The sequence below is a fragment of the Rhea americana genome, unplaced genomic scaffold, assembly GCF_003343005.1.
Source record: "Rhea americana isolate MKP2758 unplaced genomic scaffold, rheAme1 scaffold_68, whole genome shotgun sequence".
Taxonomy (NCBI): Eukaryota; Metazoa; Chordata; class Aves; order Rheiformes; family Rheidae; genus Rhea; species Rhea americana.
Genome location: NW_028186845.1, coordinates 3,640,097 through 3,659,836, shown reverse-complemented (window position 1 = coordinate 3,659,836; position 19,740 = coordinate 3,640,097). Strand labels below are relative to the sequence as shown.

The window sequence follows — 19,740 nt, the reverse complement described above, 5'->3', positions numbered from 1 at the left end:
GCGGCCCCTCCGCGGCGCCCCGCGCCCGCCATGGGCTCGCTGTTCCGCGGCGAGGCCATGTGCCTGGCGCAGCTCTTCCTCCAGAGCGGCTCGGCCTACGAATGCCTCAGCGAGGTGGGCGAGCGCGGCCTGGCCGAGTTCCGCGACGTGAGTACCGGGGCCGGCGGCTCCCTGAGGGGAGACGGGGGCGAAGCGCTTCGCGGGGCCGAGGGCCGCGGCTTCCCTCCGGCGCCGCTGCCGGCCGCCAGCGCCTTCTCCCCCGGCAGACCTAGGCCGGGGCCTGCGCCAGCCCCCCTGGGACGGCGCGGGAAGGTGCTTCGGGGGCGGCTGCCCAAACTTCCAGGGTTGCCATTTATTTACTTATATATTTATTTGACATAAGGATCCAGTGGGAGAACCCATTGCCCACCTGGAGCCACCCTTTAATCTCGCTCTGTGTGCTCGGTTAGTAGATATGCCCACCCTGCTGGTAGATTAACAGACACATCTTAGCTGTTCCGCCGTCTTACTTCTTTCATGACACTTCCCACCGGCTTGTAAAATATGTCTGCTCCTGGAGGATGCAGTTCCCCTCAGAGGAAACCGAGGGCCTGACTGCTGTAGAATGGGCTGGGTAATAATTAACTTTCTGCTTTGTCTCGTCATTATACAATTCTTGATGGGTGACTGAGACTTTGGAATTTCTTCGAAGTGTTCTTCAGAAATGTAGGTTGCAAAATCTTTGGGAAGAAAGCTGGAGAAACTTAAATTATCGACTGGTTAGCAGGTATGGCAGGGAGGAGGAGATAAGTCTGTAAGAGTCCTTACGTGGGTGTTGCATTTAAAGGCAACTGATGCCATTTGAGGTATCTGACATGCCATTTTATTGCAAAAGTAATGCATTACTAATTCTGATCTTAAAGCAAAATACGTAGCCAGAGCCACTGCACAGTCATAACATGAGGAAAGTGTGTTTAAAAAAAAAAGATTCTTTTACAAGTATCTTTTCAAATAGATTCTCTGGAAATCAATAGCAAAAATTACTTGGGTTTGTGAATTTGAAGTCTTAAGCACTATTCCAAAACTATGGAAATAAGATCAGGAGTGATTTCTGTAGAAGACCTAGTTATTTCTGTGTTTGAGTAAAAAAGGCAAAAGGCATTGATTATTCTGCTCTAGTAAAACCTTGCTCTTCAAAGATATTTTCATCCTTTATTTTTGTATTTTTATAGCTTTCGTGCTGAAAAGCACAGAGAGACATCTTTTTGAAACAAATACTCCAAGCTTTTGATCTTCCATGTGGAGGTAGACTGGTTTAAGTCAAGTATTGCTGTGTATGATATGTACATTTTCATGAAATCACTGAAACAGCCATGTTCCGTAGGGTTAGCTGTTGTTTTGAATACCTAATAAATATTTTGTTCTCTCCTCCAGCTCAACCCAAATGTAAGTGTATTTCAGAGAAAATTTGTGAATGAAGTAAAGAAGTGTGAAGAGATGGAAAGAATACTTGGTGAGTTTTACTTACGTGTCTGCCATTTCTCATCTGTGGCACTATTAAAGTTTGCGTCATTGAGTGCAACTAGGTTTCAGGTGTGTTTTTTTTTTTTTTTTGGTTTTTCCCAGTGTTGTAGGGTCTGAGTGTTGTAGAATCTTCCAAAATTTTCACATATGTGAAAATGCATACACACATATACATATTTAAGTCAACTTTGAGTTTAGATTTTTGAGAGTCAGAAATCGCTACTTTGACTGTAGCACTGAATTGAGTCAGAATATAACAATATATTCCTTAATCTACACTAATATGTTGTGTGGTTTTTCAATGTATCACTTAATCAGTTTCTCATTTTCATGAGCTGTAAAATATACTTATAGTACAACATGTAGTTGTTTAAATATGATTTTTTTTAAAAGCTCAGAGCTGAAGAGAAGTAACTAATGTGTTGCTGGTAAACGTTTCAATATTCACTGCTTAAAGCTCAGTTGGGAGAATGGAACTTTTACTCTGAGTATTCCTTTAGTTATAAGAAGAGCCCTATTTTCTATGTTATTTAACTCAACACTGTTCATGCTGAACTCAGGAAGTTATTCATAATTGTATTCGCACAGTAGTTTATTAATAGATGAATGGTATGTAGAGCATTGAAATCGAGATGTAGATTACCTTTGTGTGACTGCAGGAAAAGTTACTGTAGAAAGAGTCTCTTTATTGGAATCTCTTGTGAGAGGCATGTGCTGGTCATGCCAAACCATCCCAGGAGCTATCTCAGCAATCTCATTGCTCAGTGTGAGTTGCATTTGTTGTCAGGGTTACTTGACAGGGTTCCTTGTTTGAACACTTTTTATTTCAAGCATGGGTCAATGAGCAGAATGTCAGTTTTTGCCAGGTGGCATGATTAGCAGAAAGTAGCATCTTGCGGCAACAAAGAGATACTATGAAATGTTTAAAACTTCTTAAAATACCTATGGTTGGAAAATTTTAGTCAGAGAACTTTGAAAATATATCTTCCAACTTCCAAGACAAAAATGTTCTTAACATTGTATTCCTAGCATGCTATAAGCTCCCCCCCCCTTTTTTTTCTCCCTCTGGAGGGCTACTTTTTTTTCCCCGTTCTCTTTTCTTCATTTTGAAGACTAAGTATGTATTGTTGTCAAAATAAATAAATATAGGTGGGCCTGATGCTGCAGTGTGCTCAGTAGCCTTACTAACATCTGAAGGTCAAATGTGCACCATTCTAGGAGGTATAATGCAATGCAGTTTCCTCTCTAAATCTATTTTTATTTTTACTCTAGGATATTTAGTACAAGAAATTAAGAAGGCAGATATTCCTCTCCCTGAAGGAGATGTTGCTCCTCCTGCCCCCTTGCTGAAACACATTTTAGAAATCCAGGTAACTTTTTGACACAAGAGATGCCAAAAATGTAGCACTAGATTTTGGAGATTTATTTCAAACTTAATCACTTATTGTCATTTATGATTTAATTTATATGGGGCTTGGAGGAGGAGGGAAAAAAAAAACCTTTGCTTTCTTTTTGTCTTTTTTTTTTTTTTTATTTCTGCTAGTGTTATTTCAAAGACTGCAGTGAGCATTTGTTATTGACACAAAATCCCTCTGAAGGCACAAAGCTAACTCATGTAGTTTGTAGTCATCTGTTTTGTTTTGGTAGGTTGACATATTAGGCTGTTCCAGGCAAGTTGTTATTTATAGGTGTAGGCCTCTTCAGCTATGTTGGTTGCTTTGGAATTTACCCAGGACTGTTTTTCTGCATCCAAAATTTTCCTGGGTGCCCTTACATGCCAAGGGTTCTGCAGGTTCCAATGCTGGTTGCATAGCAAAACATGGTGCTATTTTGTTAAGATTTGTCTGAGTGCTTTTCTGATACTGCTTTGGAAGTAGAAGATTGTAAAAGGCAAATACAGTTTTGAAATACGCTCTATTTTGTTGTATTTCTCTCAATAGTAATTGTGTTTTGCATCCTATACTATTCCAAGTTTTAATTCCAAGTTTGTTTTACTTAGCTCAGATGCAGATTAGGATCAGAACAGCAGATTTCATGGATGCCAGTGGAGGATCAAGTTTACTAAATACAAAGCAGTCTTTGGCAGACTGAGGGATCAAACCAGCGGTGCTTAAGTTAAATAAGCGGGAATTTTTTCCATTGCTGAGGCAAATTAACTTGTGCTTAAAATTCATTCTCTTCCCATTTCCAGTGCAGTGTCACTGATTCTGTGCCATTTTTTTTCCCGTGTCTTAGGAACAGTTGCAGAAACTGGAGACAGAATTGAGAGAAGTAAATAAAAACAAAGAAAAGTTGAGGAAAAACCTGCTTGAACTGACGGAATACACATGTATGTTGGAAGTCACGCAAACCTTTGTCAGGAGAACAGCTGAGGTATTGCTTATGCTGTATGATTAGGATTATGTTCTTATGTCACATTCTTGTTGTGTATTGTTAGTGTTCTACTTAAGTGCATGGTTTGGTGTGGGATTTTACAGCACTTTACCTTATTCATTATTATTTGTACTTAATGCCAAGAGATCCTGGCTAGCAATCTGACAGTCTCTTGTGCTAGGCTGTACGTATGTGTGTCTGTATATATGTGTATATATATAAAAATATAGCTCTGAACTAATGAATTTTATTTTCTCTGTTGACTCATTTAATGAAGGAATGATTTTTGTCATTTTCATGCACAAACTGTGCTGAGAAATTTACCATATAACTATTGCAAGCCCTCTGGCTTGTATGTATAGTTGCTGAGAGTGGTACACTTGAGATCTCAAACTTTCCCTTTTCTCTGAATTGTACACAGGACATGCTTCTGTATTTTTTTTGAAATAATTAGTTAATTTTTAGAAAAAAATGAGTATTTTAATTAATTTGTTATCCTAGAGAGGAGAAATTATTAAGATGTTCTTTTCTTCATTTGCTAGTATGAATCCTGTTTACCTGCAAATTATGAAGAATTCCCATCTGTGGAAAATGAGCCTTTAGTGGATTACAACTGTATGCACAGACTGGGTGCCAAGCTGGGGTAGGTATGGTTGGATCTGGGCATGGCAAGTTGACATGGTTTGCTGTTTCAAAAGTACTTGTGAGTTGCTGTAAATAATGGACTCTCTCTTCAAGAGGTAGGATATGATGTGACTCTAGTGATTTCAGATGAGCTAAAGCATTTTATATTGGCTGAAAATCTTGTCCAAATACATCTTTGTGACAAAACTAGTGTTTTTTTTTTTTTCTTTTTTTGGTAAACGTTAAGGAATGAGTAGAACTGCACCAAAAAGACTGTAACTAAACTTTCATGAAACAAAGCACATGTATTTGTGTCCTTGCTCTAAACAGGTACTCTGTACTACTGTTCAGTCTGTACTTTCTAAAATAAACTCAGTGTTTTAATCACCTGGCAGTGGCATGTGAATTATAAATTTAACATTATTAATAATATTGCCTATGTGCCCTTAAAATGATCTATGTGTACTGCTCTTCTGAATGCCATTATGGGAAAGTATCTTTTCAAAAAAAAAAAAAAAAAAAAGTCTGCTAATAACCTTACTACCCCAAAAAGAGTTGATGTGCTCAGGTCTACAGTTGATTTTGTTTTCTAAGTAGAAATTGTCTGTATTTTATATACCAGTAAGTTCCAGCTTGGAGTGATGCTTCTTTCTCTAGAGATGTAGATGATAAATTACGGTGACTGAGTGATCCTTAGTGATAATGTAGTCTTAGGTTTTAACTTGTGGATTTTGGCTTATTCTTCAATTTTTTCTTTTTCCGTAGGTTCATATCTGGTTTAGTTCACCGAGCAAAAATTGAAGCATTTGAAAAAATGTTGTGGAGAGTCTGTAAAGGATATACTATTCTTACATGTGCGGAGCTGGATGAATGTCTGGAAGACCCAGATACAGTAAGTAAACATTGTAACTATCAGTTTATCAGTCAACATTAATACTAGTACTCTATATAACTTGGAAAAATACCTGGTCAAGTCTGCAAGGAACCCCAGAGGGAAGTCTCTTTTGCATATGAAAACTTCAAAGACTTTAAAATTAGTGTTTCTTTTCCTTCAGAACTATAGGAGTAGTAATTAAGTTTTCATGGTTCAGCTTGATGAGTGCAGAACTTTCTTGCGGAGTAGTAATGACTTTATGATCAGCAACATTGATCAAAATACATGGCATAAATGACTGTTTGGATATTTATTAACTAAGTCTGTACAGTGCCATGCCTTTTAATAGTAATTTTATTTGTTCATTGAGTAGTTACGGAGCAAATGTCTGGAATGGAGTGGATCCTCCATGAAGATTTTTCTCTGAACTTATAAAATTGACTTTGTAAACCAGCAGTTAGGGCTGCTTAATCCATCTGTCCTTTGTATTTAGATTTTGCATTCATCTGCAGCGCTTTAATTTTTCAACATCTCTTTCATTACTAGTATTTCCGAGATGATAAAATCTAATATTTTGTTTTCTCTGAAAACTTTTTATGTTTTTTTTTTCCAATATGCAAAAAAAAAGAGGTGTTGGTATATTTTATTTTTTGATCATCTTTGAAATGGTGGAAGGTTAATGCTATTAATGGTGTTTTTTGTAATTACTCAATTTTTTTATTTTACTGCATAATTTTGGTGTAGTGGAGTTATAAGTCAGTTAAAAACAAAGATTGACTTAACTTTTTCTTTTTTTAGGGTGAAACCACAAAATGGTTTGTGTTTTTAGTGTCCTATTGGGGTGAACAAATTGGCCAGAAAGTTAAGAAGATATGTGATTGGTAAGAAGTAAGACTAATGTACTAATTTCTTTATACCTGGGTTCTGTTCTTGTTTGATTATTTCTGCCCAACTCCCCTTCCCTCGAAATGTTGATTTCAAAAGAAGTTTTTCAAGTTAAAATATTTTTTTTCCTCCCCTCAGTTGCATCTTGCCTTGTAGTTATGTAATGTACAAATACAAATGCATGAGTCATTTTATCTGCAGTCCTTATTACGTACAGGCAGAACAGTGACTCTCTCAATTGGATCTGTTCCATGGTTATTAGATGATGTGTGGCAAATTTGACTAGGGCATGGAGTGTTGTCTGTCTTGTTTGTTTTAGTAATTTGATTGTTTAATACAAACTTCTATATTTCTATAGCTATCACTGTCATGTCTATCCCTATCCCAATACAACAGAGGAGCGCACAGCAGTTGTTGAAGGACTAAATGTTCGTATTCAGGATCTTCATACTGTGAGTAAATTCCAATAGTATCTCCTTTGTTGCTTTTACTGCACTGCAGAAAATTGCTTAATGTATCATACTATTAAATACATTACTGTGCTTCTAAAATACATACAGCTTTGGAGTTGAACTTGACTATGTACATACCCCTGTTCTCATGTTGCACCTGTTTGTTAAACTTGAGTACGCTTGTGTTGCCTTCTTTAGGCAGTGGTTAGTGTGGCCCCCTACAAATGTGACCCACTACTGGACAAATATTAAGTGCTTTTGCTGTGGTTAAGATGAACTATGCTACATTTTGAATAAAATATTTTTTTTTCCTTGCACAAAGGTACTGCATAAAACTGAGGATTACTTACGCCAAGTATTATGTAAAGCATCTGAATCCATCTATACATGGGTTATCCAAGTGAAGAAGATGAAAGCTATTTATCACGTACTCAACCTGTGCAGTTTTGATGTCACAAATAAATGTTTAATTGCTGAGGTTTGGTGTCCGGTGGCTGACCTGCAAAACTTGCGCCATGCACTGGAGGAAGGATCAGTAAGTCAGCTGGGATACTCACTAATGTTTTTTTTAAAAAAAAAAAAAAAAAAGTCCCGAACCAGATACAAATAAGGAAAGAAAATAATTATTTAAAGTAAGATAAAAGCAAGATCCAGGTCTCTGTGGACTCATATGAAACAATTTCTCTATAAACATAGCCTTTAGTGTTGATGGGGAGTTTTCTTGAATAGGAACTGCTGTGTTGGACCCAAGTCTGTTGGGACTGACAGTGCTGTTTGCAGTCAAGTAGAAGGTGCTGATTTCCTTGTGTTACTTTCATTGAATGCCACTCAGTCTTTTTGTTTTTTAAGAGGGAATTTCAAGTAGTGAATCTTTGTTTTATAATATTGACTAATGGTTTTCATTTGGTATTTCATATAATGTAAAGATTAGATTAAATAGAGTAACAGTAACAATTTTTTTGTTTTCTAAAGAAGAGACAAAGTGATAAATGTTAAACTTGAGGTTTACTTTGAGCTGTTTTAGGGTCAGTGAAACTGTTGATAAAGTGAAATATTTTCACTTTAATCAGATTACACATCAACTGAATTTTCATATAAATATTTATTCCCTTTCTGTCTGTAATTAGAGGAAGAGTGGAGCTACGATTTCTTCATTCATGAACACCATCCCGACAACACAAACTCCTCCCACTTTGATACGTACCAACAAATTCACCTCAGGGTTCCAAAATATCGTTGATGCATATGGAGTTGGAAACTATGGGGAGGTTAATCCAGGTTGGTCCTATGACAGATGAACTATATGAGCTATACTGCCATTGCTGCTTGACTTGATAGAAGGCTGTGAATTTAAATACCTTGCTGAACCGGACTCTAACCAAAGAAAATGTTGACACCCATACTGCTTATGAGTAGCTGTTTTTAAATTTCCGTAGCTCATCAACAGTACAAATGGTGTTCCTAGCAGTAAGATGGGATTTGTTTTAGAACTATTTCAGCGTTTAAAAATATCAGTAATAGCTATGTAAGGTTCCTTTATATGCTTTTTTTTGAAAAGGTATTTTGGAAAATAAAAAAAAACTTTGGTAGTGGTTATTGATCTTACTGAAGTATGGAGCTTGTCACCTGAAAAAAAAAAATCCAACTTGTTGTATAGCCTTGCTAGTTTAATGTCCTTATTTGTTTCTGTAGCTACTTTGACTATGACAGTGTCGTGTCATCCTATATAGGAGAATATAAGTTATAGCACAAAGCCAAAATCATTGTAGGGAAAGAACTGAGTTTTTTTTTTTTTTTTTTTTGGGCTCTTTTTTTCTGTCCTCAGAATTGTCAATTAATGCTCAGCTGTGGCATTGTCATTACTAGTGGATTACATAAGCAAGATTTAAAGCAAGTGAAATTTATAGCGCACTTGTTAGCAGGGCGTGAAAAGTCTTTCAAACTGTAAAACTGAACAAATTTATTCTGGAGTGATTGAGAGCTTAAGACAGTTGAATTGCTTAGGCAAAGTTCAGATAGCAACATCATGTGTTGTGCTATATGCCTGAAATCTGTTATGTTGCCATTGCAGCTCTGTATACCATCATCACTTTTCCTTTCCTGTTTGCTGTTATGTTTGGAGACTTTGGTCATGGTCTACTAATGTTCATCTTTGCACTCCTGACAATACTGTATGAAAACCACCCTCGATTACAAAGATCACAAGATGAGGTAAAAGGAATTACAAATAACTTTACTCCCATCCAGCAACATAACTTTAACTATACAGTCACTATGTTTCTGGAAACTGTTACTCTTTTTGCATGTATTGGATTTTTCTTTTTTTCTTTTTTCTTGTCTCAGGATTTCCTCTGTCTTAAGTCACATACTCCATTTCAAGAGGAATGTAGTATCTTTAACAAATTATTTATATTTTTATTTGAAGAGGCTAAAATAATTAAGCTGGAATGAAAGACTGGCAAAAATTCATTAATATTGGTGGACTTACCTTTCCTTCTGCTAGGCCTACTTCTTGCTTTGTCTGTTTTACTTAATGTGGTTACTGTGACTGACTTGAGGACAAAATCATTTTTAAAATTCATTTTCTTTTTATTTTTTCTGAAAAGGAGTTGTAGTTTGAAATTGATTTAACTATTTTATTATGGTATGGGCTTGAATGCAGGAAGGCCTGCATCTATCATTAGAATTATATTTAATTAAACATGGCTGCAAATGACTACCTTGAAAACCAGTCTTGGAGAGGAAATCCGGCTTACAAAGACTACTTTTTAGTAGCAGAATAGTCTCAGTTTGCATTCTGGGAGCTTGCATGGGGACTTTCAATCTCTGCATTCAATTTAAACTAAAGCTATTGTTCAAAATATATTTCTTGTTCTTAGCTCTATTTTCCAATGCAGACTTTACATTTAAATCGCTTGACATAAAGCTATGAACGTGGAGAGATGAATCTCACCCATTTAGTGACTGCCGTTTGCAAACTCTATATTCACATACGTAATGCCAAACTGTGTTCCATTTTGATTAGCCTTAGGTTTCTTCATATTCCTTAATGACTGATGACAAGAATTTTAAATTTTTAGAAGCTTTTGTATGGCCAAAAAATGTGCTTTTTTAAGAAACGTGTAGGTAATAATCATTGACACAGCTTTCTCTTTTAAACATTTATAGATAATGAAAACATTTTTTGAAGGCCGATACGTTATTTTGTTGATGGGTCTGTTTTCTGTATACACTGGCTTGATCTACAATGACTGTTTCTCAAAGTCATTAAATATATTTGGTTCTGGATGGAATGTGTCAGCAATGTTTGAACAAAAGGTTTGGCGGTGAGTAGTATATCTCTGTTTGCTATACCCTTTAAAGAAATGTACTTCCTGGAACAGTTTTAACTCTTTCGCAAAACCCATTTTAGCTATCCTTTATTGAGTGTGGTAAGTAAATGTAGTTAAATCTACTGAATCGTGTTGATTAGCCCACTAGCACCTGCTAGCTTAGGGCTAATTGATACACCTACAGTTAAAATAAAGAAGGCAGTAACAGTCTATTTAAAAACAAAATCAATTTGCTTATTTTCCTAAATTAGGAACTCTGTGGAGAAGACAATTACAATCAATTCTAGTAGTGGTTTTGAATGAATTTAATCGAGTCAGTCAGGTTAATATCTTATTTATCAGTGCTGCCTTACTGGTTTATATTTGGGTCATGAGCTCAACCAGCTGGCCCATTTTCTAGGATTTTATCATTAGGTATAGAAGACAATCCGTCTCTTTCTTGAACGTGTGCTGTTGCAATGTTCTATTGTTATGTATTTGCTAATAAATTTTGGTGATGGAAAAACTGCAGCTGGCACAGTATCTTTTTATTGATAATAAAAATTCACATGTAGCTAACTTTGAAGTGTAATTTCTAGGGTATATTCAGTCTTTGAGCCTCCTCATATGTTTCTTTTTGTGATTTCACAATGGCAGTTGTTACGACGTGGAGTTTGCAGTCAGTCATATTATATATTATAAAAACCTAACAGAAAGAGAAAGGACTCTGTCTTGTGGAGTATCTTTTTTGCTTATAAAGAGTACACTGCCTCCTTTGTTAATGTGTGTCTTTAGGCTAATGGTTCTAGTTTGTCTCCAATGACTCTTATCTCTCAAGAGAAGTTTTTGAAAATGTATTGAAATCCAGTCTTCTCAAAGTAACCAAGTTCCAGCCAGAGGTTAGATCAGGATGTTTACTGTCACGCTGCACTTTTATTTTTAAGTGCTTTTTACAGCTATACTGCTGTGCAGTTTATAAAAAACAAACAAACAAAAAAAAACTCTGAGAATTGTCAAACCTGTTTCTTCACTAAATTGGATAACCTTGTTATTTTAAGGTTTCATAGAGGTTTGGTATTTAAATGTTTACAGCTTGTTTCATTTCATCTCAAAAATAGGAAGTAGTTTAAAACAGTAGAATGAAAAATACTGACTTTGGTTCAAATGTGAAAAGTTTAAGAGCACGGTGTTAATGAAATTGTATTTGAAGTTATAGTAGAAACTCATCCAAATGAAAAAAAACTTCAGCCGCACAAAGCAAATTATGAGCTTTTTAAATAGAACTTTGTGCTCAAGGGGAATAGTGAATGAAATCTAAACACTTTCCTTTCAAAGTCACTAGTGCAAAGTAAGCCTAGATCGTGAATGTCTATATATTTTTTGTTACTCTTTTTAGTACCTACCTCTTTGGTGCTTAGAAATCCTTTTATTCTTTTCTCAAAGTCTGACCTTAGATGACCTAGTCATTTTAATTTTTCTTACAAAGGAAAGCAGAAGTAGCATCCTGCAGAAGTGAAAGTGTATGTTGTCACTTTGTTTAAGCATTTTCAGAGTTGATGTGTTTTTTCTTGCAGTCTTGAAGATCTGAAGTCTAACCAATTTTTAACATTGGATCCAAATGTTACTGGTGTGTACAATGGAGCTTATCCCTTTGGTATTGATCCGGTTAGTTGGTTTTTTTTCTGTTTTTGTTTTTTTAAGTTATCTGTTTATGATGATCACTTATCTGTAATTTAGATTTTAGTATGTGGTTTATGAAGTCGTGCATACTATGACAAATACACGTCTGCTTCTTCTTTCCCTATTCAAAAAGAGCTTGTCCCTTAACGAGTCAAAGAAACATTAAACTCATTTCTCAAAACTCAATTTCATTTGATATCCAAGGAGAATTCTGGCCTCCTAATAGAGAAAGGATACTGTCTTATTCCTTGTACTGTGCTTTTCTGAATTGCCTGTTTTGTCTTTTTCTTCTTCAGATCTGGAATTTGGCAAGCAACCGTCTCAGTTTTCTAAATTCTTTCAAAATGAAAATGTCTGTGATTTTTGGAGTGACTCACATGACATTTGGAGTTGTACTGGGGGTCTTTAACCACTTGTAAGTACAAAAAAAAGTAAGATAATAACATTATAATTTGTGTCAACCCTTTCTGAATAATAGTTAATCTGATATGAGAAACTAGAACAATTTAAAAAAAATCAGTAGTAATTACAAAAGTTTTTCTTAAAAAAGACGGTAATGGAGAGAGCTTCCTTCCTGTAAATAAGGAGATGGGTCAGTGTTAAGCCAAATAATCTGCAGCTATTTATTAATAAAAGATTTTGTTTTACTATGGTGCTAAACGGCCTTGATTTCCACTGAAATATCTGATTAAAATTTCTCTGAATATGAAGGAATCCATTCTGGTTTCTAATTTCAGTCTTGCTGTTTTAAAGGTGCTGGACACTGTTCTGTTTTATTGAAATCATCTAAATACCTTAAATATTTGAGTCCTGTATTTACCTTGATGCTGCTTTGTGAAGCTTGTTTTTCATTATTTTTTCCCCTCATTTTTCTTTTAGACATTTCAAGAAGAAGTATAATATTTACTTGGTTTTTCTTCCTGAACTTCTATTCATGATGTGCATTTTTGGCTACCTTGTGTTTATGATCTTCTTTAAGTGGTTAGCTTACTCTGCAGAGGACTCCACATCAGCTCCTAGCATTCTGATTCAGTTTATTAACATGTTCCTATTTCCTGGGAGTGAAACGGAGGTGTTTTATACTGGACAGGTTAGTAGTGTTGTAACAAGCTTCAGCAGATTCTGTATTCCCTGTGCAGATAATACTTTATTATTAACGACAAGCTGATGGCTGAGTGTAGTGTCTTAGGAAGGGGGATGTATGAGATCAAGGGAAAACTGAACAAACATTATGATTAATAATAATTTTATGCTTCGATTGTAATATTTCATGTAGTGATTCATGAGAACATACATTTTTAGAACAAAATCTCTGAGTTCTTACTAGGACTGGTTTGACAGATTTCGGCTTTCAAATTAAGGCTAGCGAACAGTGTCATATTCTTGTAGTTTTTTTGATGTTCTCCTGTGTACTATAAATAATTATATTAAACTGACTGTCAGTAGTGCCCTAATCTAGAACCGAGTCCTGAAGATGCCGGATGTCAATAATCCCATTTAAAGTCCCAATTAAGTAAAATAATTATGTGCATGTTGAACTTTGAGTACATTCCTAACTGCCGCTGAAATCACTAGCATTTTTCTTATGCTCATATAGACTTTGAAGGGACATGGGGATGTTTTTTTTAACTGTTGATTTGGTGGTCTGACCTCGTTTTCTTTGTATTTTCCACTCACAAACAGGTTGTTTTACAGAAGTTTTTACTTAGTCTTGCTTTACTTTCTGTTCCTGTAATGCTTTTTGGAAAACCACTTTATTTATATTGGTTACACAATGGAGGCCAAGGCATTGGAAGGTACAGGGTAAGTACTGAGTGACATTTATTTATACATCTCCTTTTTAGATGACAGTGATGTTTTATTGGCAAAAAAAAAAAAAGGGAATGAGGGGAATTTTTTAAAGAAATATCTTTATCAAATGTATTTAACTTTTTTTCTGATTGTGTATAATAGTCTTTCCAAAACATTGTTACAAATTATAGGGTAGCACCTGCAAACGCTTACACATTTGACTAGTTACATGAATATTTATAATATTGGGCACTTTGCAGACTATCACTGCTGGAAATGCTAGTGAAGCCTAGGAAAAATGTGCAAATATCCTTGGGCAGAATTGGCACGTAGAATTCTCATAGTCAGTGTTTCAACAGGCCATTTATTTGATGCAGTATTATTTGTAGATGAGTTAATGTTAATTTATGTTCTTGAAAGTGAAGTTCTGAAACTTTTCACTAATTTGGTATCTCTGTATGTTTTCCTTACTTTCTTTTCCGTATTTACATTCTGTTTTTTTTTTAAAGTAAACGTATCCTCTGGATCAGTACTTCTCAATCTTGGCAGTGGCTACTTGACCTGGCGCCCCTCCCATTCATTCTTATTTTTACCTCTTTTTTTTTTTTTTTTTTTTTTAACCAAAAAAAAAGAAAAAGCCTCTTATTCCTTAGGAAGCATCATGACCATTACATGGTTTATGGTCCAGCTGCAGCTTTTCTCTTCTTTCCCTTTTGGTTCCAGGCAGAAAGAACTGTAGCAAGAATAAGCCTATGTTCATTAGTGCACTTTTTCCATCCCCAGAAGTCTTCCTGCCTTCTGCTATTGGATTTCTGGTTTCAGGGGCCAGTCCCCTCATATGGCATATATAATTGATCGTGCATTGGGAAGTAATGTTCGGTTTCAGACAGTCTAGAAGAATTCAGCAGTGCCTTGCATACGGAACAATACCTGTAACTAAGTATTTCTGAAAAGTTTTTGACTGTAGCTCCTAACCATGCTTTGTTCCTCTAGCTGTCTGGTCCTGTTGTCCTTGAGAGTGTTATTTTCCTGTGCCCGCTTTAAATTTACTTATAGCTTGTAGAGTTAAAAGTTGATACTGGGAAGTTCATTTAGTTCATGATGTATTTTCATTTTGTGCAGAGTGGCTACAAGCTGATTCGAAAAGAAAGTGAAGAAGAACTTTCTCTGCTGAGGTCTAATGATGTGGAAGAGGGAAGCAGTCCTTCAGACAGTGGGCACAGGGATGGGGGTGGAGAGGAGGTAATGTTTTTTTTACTTAGGATCTAATTAGGGTATCTTTAGAAGCAAATTAAAGGTGGAAAATTAAGAAGATAATCTGTATGTTAAGTCCCTGGAAGTGCCCAGGAATGTCTGCTGAATCTTTATGAAGACTCTGATGACTGAATGCAATTTATGTATTTATATTTAATATTATTTCTTATAGTTGATGTATTAGTTCAGATAGTTACAGTAAACCACAATATATCCGCGGTGGAGAACAGAAAGAATGCTTTACTTAGATAAGGCTATAGTTTCTCTTAAGTTGAAGAAGCAGGGTATTTGTGTATCTGTGGTTTTACTGATTTTTGAAATTAGGACTAGAAGACCACACAGCTTCCTGTTCTTTAATCTTGTTTTTTCGTCTAGAGAAAAATCATGTATCTAAAAGTTAGATCTTGTGAGAACACATGTTGCCTGTGGGGATTGGGAGGCATGAGCTGCATTCTTAGTCCAAGCTCTTGCTTCAGTATAGTTTGGCTAAATCTTTACAGATGACCAATTCTGCTGATTTTATATGAATTGAAAGATAAAAAATTGCTTCAGTTTTCCAATGTGCCTAGTATAACAACTGTGTTGCTCAAATAAAATGTGTCATAGTTGCATTGAAAATAAGTGCTGGAACTTACAGTAACACTATTGGTTTTGGAATTCTTTGTTAGCAACAGGTAATTTTTAGAGTTTATAGTATTAATAATAGTTATTTTTCTATCACTAAAATTACTAATCATCTTGGTTTAAAAGATGCAAAAATGATCATTGTAAGCTTGTGACATCAATAGTATGGAATTTAGAACTGATTGTTTTACTACTCGTATTTTTCAAATATGAGATGTTCCTGTTGAAAACATAAATTGTATTTATTTTTATCTGCCAGCAAAATAACAGAGAAAACTATTTGGAAAAATTAAAACATCTAATTTTTTTGTTTGTTTTATCTCTGTAATAAGGACATAAAACATAGCAGATTTTTTTTACTTGCCATGAAATGAATGTATTACCATGTAATAGATTTTTTTCTTGTATGTATAATATTTGCATATTAATGTTTTTATTCTCTCATACTCTACTGTGTTGTTTAGATGGATAAAAGTGTATTTTTATATTTTAGTTTAATTTTGCAGATGTTTTTATGAATCAAGCAATTCATACCATTGAGTACTGTCTAGGATGCATTTCAAACACAGCCTCATATCTGAGACTCTGGGCTCTAAGTCTTGCTCATGCACGTAAGTTTTTGTATCTATCTGATCATTAATGCCAGTTAAAATCATACTGCTATGAAATCATCCTTTTATTAGTTTAAAAAGAAATTTCCTGTTTAAACTAATCATGATCTATAGAAAGACCACAAACTAAAGCTGTGAAATTTTAGGATTTCTGTATGGAAGCTAGTAACTTTTACCATTGATCGCTCCTGGTTGTATGGAGGTGATTCTCTAAGGACAGTGTTGTCTCACATAATGGAGTATCAGGATTCACAGAAGGATTTTATATCTTCCATTGACCAATTTGGAAAACATTTAGGCACTTGCTAAAGTTTTAGTGTCATAGTATAAGCCGTTGCCTGTAGTAAATTTTATTTTGAAACTGTTGTGAAACATACTGTTAAGTATTTCCTGAAAAAAATTAACTACATACGTAGTTTCAAATCCCAGTAAGAGGCTTACACATGACAAACCTGTTTGGCAGTTTTGTGCTACCTATTAAAAAAAAAGTAAAAATGCTGTGTAGGCTCAGCTCATTGAGTGCTGGATATATAATAACTCCACACAACTGTGCAACACTCCAGGCTGGGGCTGACTGACTAAAAAGCAACTTTACGAAAAGATCTTTTTGGAAGAAATTGCATGCGAGTCATCAGTGTGCTCTTGTGGCCACAAAGGGCAACTACGTTCTGGGCTGAATTCACTCCAGTAGAGCCAGCAGGTTGGGGAAAGTGATATCTATCTATCTATATAGATATATATATATATATAGTTATAAATATATAGTTATATTCAAGATTTGTCAGGCTGAATCCTGAGCATGTCCAGTTTGGAGCTCTCCAGTACAAGCAAGACACTGGCTGAATGGAGTGAGTGCAGTGAAAGGGGCCAAGGATGGTTGGAAACCAGAGCCTGTGATGTCTGAGGAGAGGTTGAGGGAGGTGGGTTTGTTCAGCCTATACAGATACCTATGAGTGATCATAGAGAAAACGAAGCCAGATTCTTCTTGGAGGTAATGTTAGAAGCAGTGGACACAGGTTGCCAGAAGGGAAATTCCAATTAGATACAAGGAAAAAATTCTTCATGGTGAGGGGTGATCAAGGAGACTGGGACAGGCCCGGAGATGTTGTGGAATTTCCATTCTTGGAGTTATTCAGAAATTTGACCAAAGTGCTAAGCAACTTTAGGCCCCGATGTAACTTTGAATTTGGCTCTGCTTTGAGTACAGGGGGAGTAGGACCAGACTGCATGCAGAGATCCTTCCAACCTAGTATTCCAAGCATTTGTGGTCTTCAAAAGTTCTTTTTGAGAGATGTTTGCTTATAATTCCCTTGTTCAGCAGATCCTGTAAGGTTGTTTAAACTAGAATACACAGTTACAGTAGCTTTCTGGATGAATGTATGCAATATCAAAGCTAATTATGGAAACTTTTTTTTTTATAGAGTTATCAGAAGTTCTGTGGCAAATGGTGATGAGAGTGGGTCTCCGCGTAGATACAACATACGGTGTTTTACTGCTAGTCCCTGTTCTAGCATTTTTTGCTGTGCTAACAATTTTTATTCTTTTGGTTATGGAGGGGCTTTCTGCTTTTCTCCATGCTGTACGACTTCACTGGTAAGTTTTAACTCTTCAGTTGTTAATTATTTCATTTTAGGGTATACTGGCTTGTTTAGAGGAATTTTTCTGTCAAAATATTAGGTGCATTTTCAGAAGAGAACTGTAAAATTTAACAGCCTTATACTCCTTTCTTTCACATTTCAATACTTTCACATTAAATAAATGGTCTCTTAGTGGAATTTGGTATTCTATTCTGCTGGAATATTTTCAGAAATGTAAAATATTATATTGGCTTATGAGGTATAGTGATTTCTACCACATTCAGAGTTGATTTTGGTGTTAACTATAAATGATTTTTAATATCTTGCCTTTCCATAATGCAGAATATTAGTAACATAGGTAAATCTTTTAAATTTTGGTCTGGTTATATCATTGAAAGGCTCCAATCCATTTTATTCATTTGGCTCAATAGAACATTTGTATTAGTGAAGAAATTTGTTAAAATAAGGCTGCCCTCCCTTGTGTATTTTAGTCACCTCATAATCTTAATATCATGGGTTCTGCTTGTGAGTGGATTTAGTGACTATTTAGTCTGAAACTTGATGAAATTTACAGTGTAAGGATGGCAAATATCTAGTATATAAAAACATGATGTAGATGTAGACACCTTATAGAGTACTATTGTCACCATGCTGTAAATTTGCAAAACAGTTAACTGCAACCAGCTTGAAAACAAATTAATACATGAGGCAGAAGTGAGGAATGAGCCTTTGTAGCAGAATATCTGTTTGGGTCTCTTGAGAAACATCACATCTCTCTGTGCTGGAGAGATCCCATAGCTGCACAGACAGTGTAAGTGACAGGGTTAGGAGTTCTCGTGTTCAGCCTCTCGGGTTGCACAGTTCTGTCTCTTGACATCCAGTTGTTTTGGATTAATATGTAGGTTCTGTTTTTGTCTCATTTCAGGGTGGAATTTCAGAACAAATTTTACACTGGTGGAGGATACAAGTTTACACCTTTCTCTTTTAAGCACATTTCTTTACATTTTAATAAAGATGATATGGCATAGTTCGGTTGCTGTCAGAAACGTTTGGAACTGTCTGCAAATGATCATGTAACTGGATCTCACCTATGAATGGTTTCTCATAGGACAAAATGTTTTTCACTGATTGCCTTATAATGCAGCCAAATAATTGTGTAATATATACCTCCCATACAAGTGCATAACAGATCTGGAGCATCTTGTAAAGTATATAAATATAAAATGTACATTTTTCTTGATAAACTAATATTGTAAATTAACTTTATTCTTAAAAAAAATGATGTTATTGCTTGTTCTAAAACCAGCGTAGGCATTTTCTTGTTGAGAAGATGTTTGTTTTCTTGAATTCTTTTAAGTTACCTGAAAGACTTGTCATCGTATTAAATACTTGATGCAGCTCATGTAATTCCATACTTAAAAGCAAGTCACCATCTGATGCCATTTGGAAGCAGTTGAGCAATGCAACAAAACCAGTGTATATCCTCAGTATTTATTCCAGGCAGGTTACTTAGTATAAACTTGTATATAGCAATGCACAATGTGCTTTCTTTTGGCCATATTTAAAACTGCATCAAAAATGTTAACTTTTTATTCTGAATTCTGCCTGGAATTATTACTTAATATTTTAGAAGCTGCAGTGCTATTCAGTTTTATGGAAGGAGGGAGGACGGTAAGTGGGGATTTGGAGTATTAGCCCTCCTTTTGGGCCCGTAGGGCCGCGTTTTCCGGCGCGCCCCGTTCTGTGAAGCAAGCTGCTGCCCGGTGCCTCTGCGAGTGCGGAAACGCCCCGGGAAACAGCCTCGGCCTACGGGAGTCCTGGCGAGGTCTCTGAAACCGGAATCGAACCGTGCGCCGGGAGGTATGAGCCTGGGCCCCGATTTTACCAAGTTTCTGCTCCAGGGCTTAACGTTTGTGTGAGGAATCGGCTTTATTTTCTGTGTGGCTGTAAGGACGTACAGTGATATCCGTTTCTCTGATGTTGAACCAAAGGCGTTTTTACTGAATGGGGTTGGGGATGGGATGGGGCCTTTTGTATGTTTTTTTTTTTAATATATATATATATATATAGAAATGATGTTTAACACCTGTGCCCTAAGAGCAGCTGCGGTTTCGTACTAATTGCAAATAAAATCTCCCCGCGCTCGTTGGAGCGGGCCCCGCCGCCGCGTGGTGTCTGTGT

At 36.0% G+C, this 19,740-nt stretch overlaps 1 protein-coding gene across 2 annotated transcripts; it reads left to right on the top strand.

The window, feature by feature from the left end:
* Positions 1-6: 6 nt before the first annotated feature.
* ATP6V0A2 (ATPase H+ transporting V0 subunit a2) lies at positions 7-19,722 on the top strand. Of its 2 annotated transcripts, none has more exons than XM_085321159.1 (20): positions 7-147; positions 1,414-1,492; positions 2,776-2,873; positions 3,739-3,876; positions 4,419-4,519; positions 5,266-5,392; positions 6,173-6,255; positions 6,618-6,711; positions 7,034-7,246; positions 7,839-7,989; positions 8,783-8,922; positions 9,880-10,037; positions 11,597-11,687; positions 11,999-12,117; positions 12,582-12,792; positions 13,386-13,505; positions 14,616-14,735; positions 15,865-15,982; positions 17,404-17,575; positions 18,485-19,722. In XM_085321159.1, exons 1-20 carry the CDS (start codon positions 31-33, stop codon positions 18,585-18,587), a joined length of 2,553 nt encoding a protein of 850 aa, XP_085177285.1. In that variant the 5' UTR covers positions 7-30; the 3' UTR covers positions 18,588-19,722. The 2 variants fall into 2 exon arrangements, with proteins under 2 accessions (XP_085177285.1, XP_085177286.1); XM_085321160.1 differs by lacking the exon at positions 7-147 and adding an exon at positions 1,212-1,284.
* The last annotated feature ends 18 nt before the right edge of the window (positions 19,723-19,740 follow it).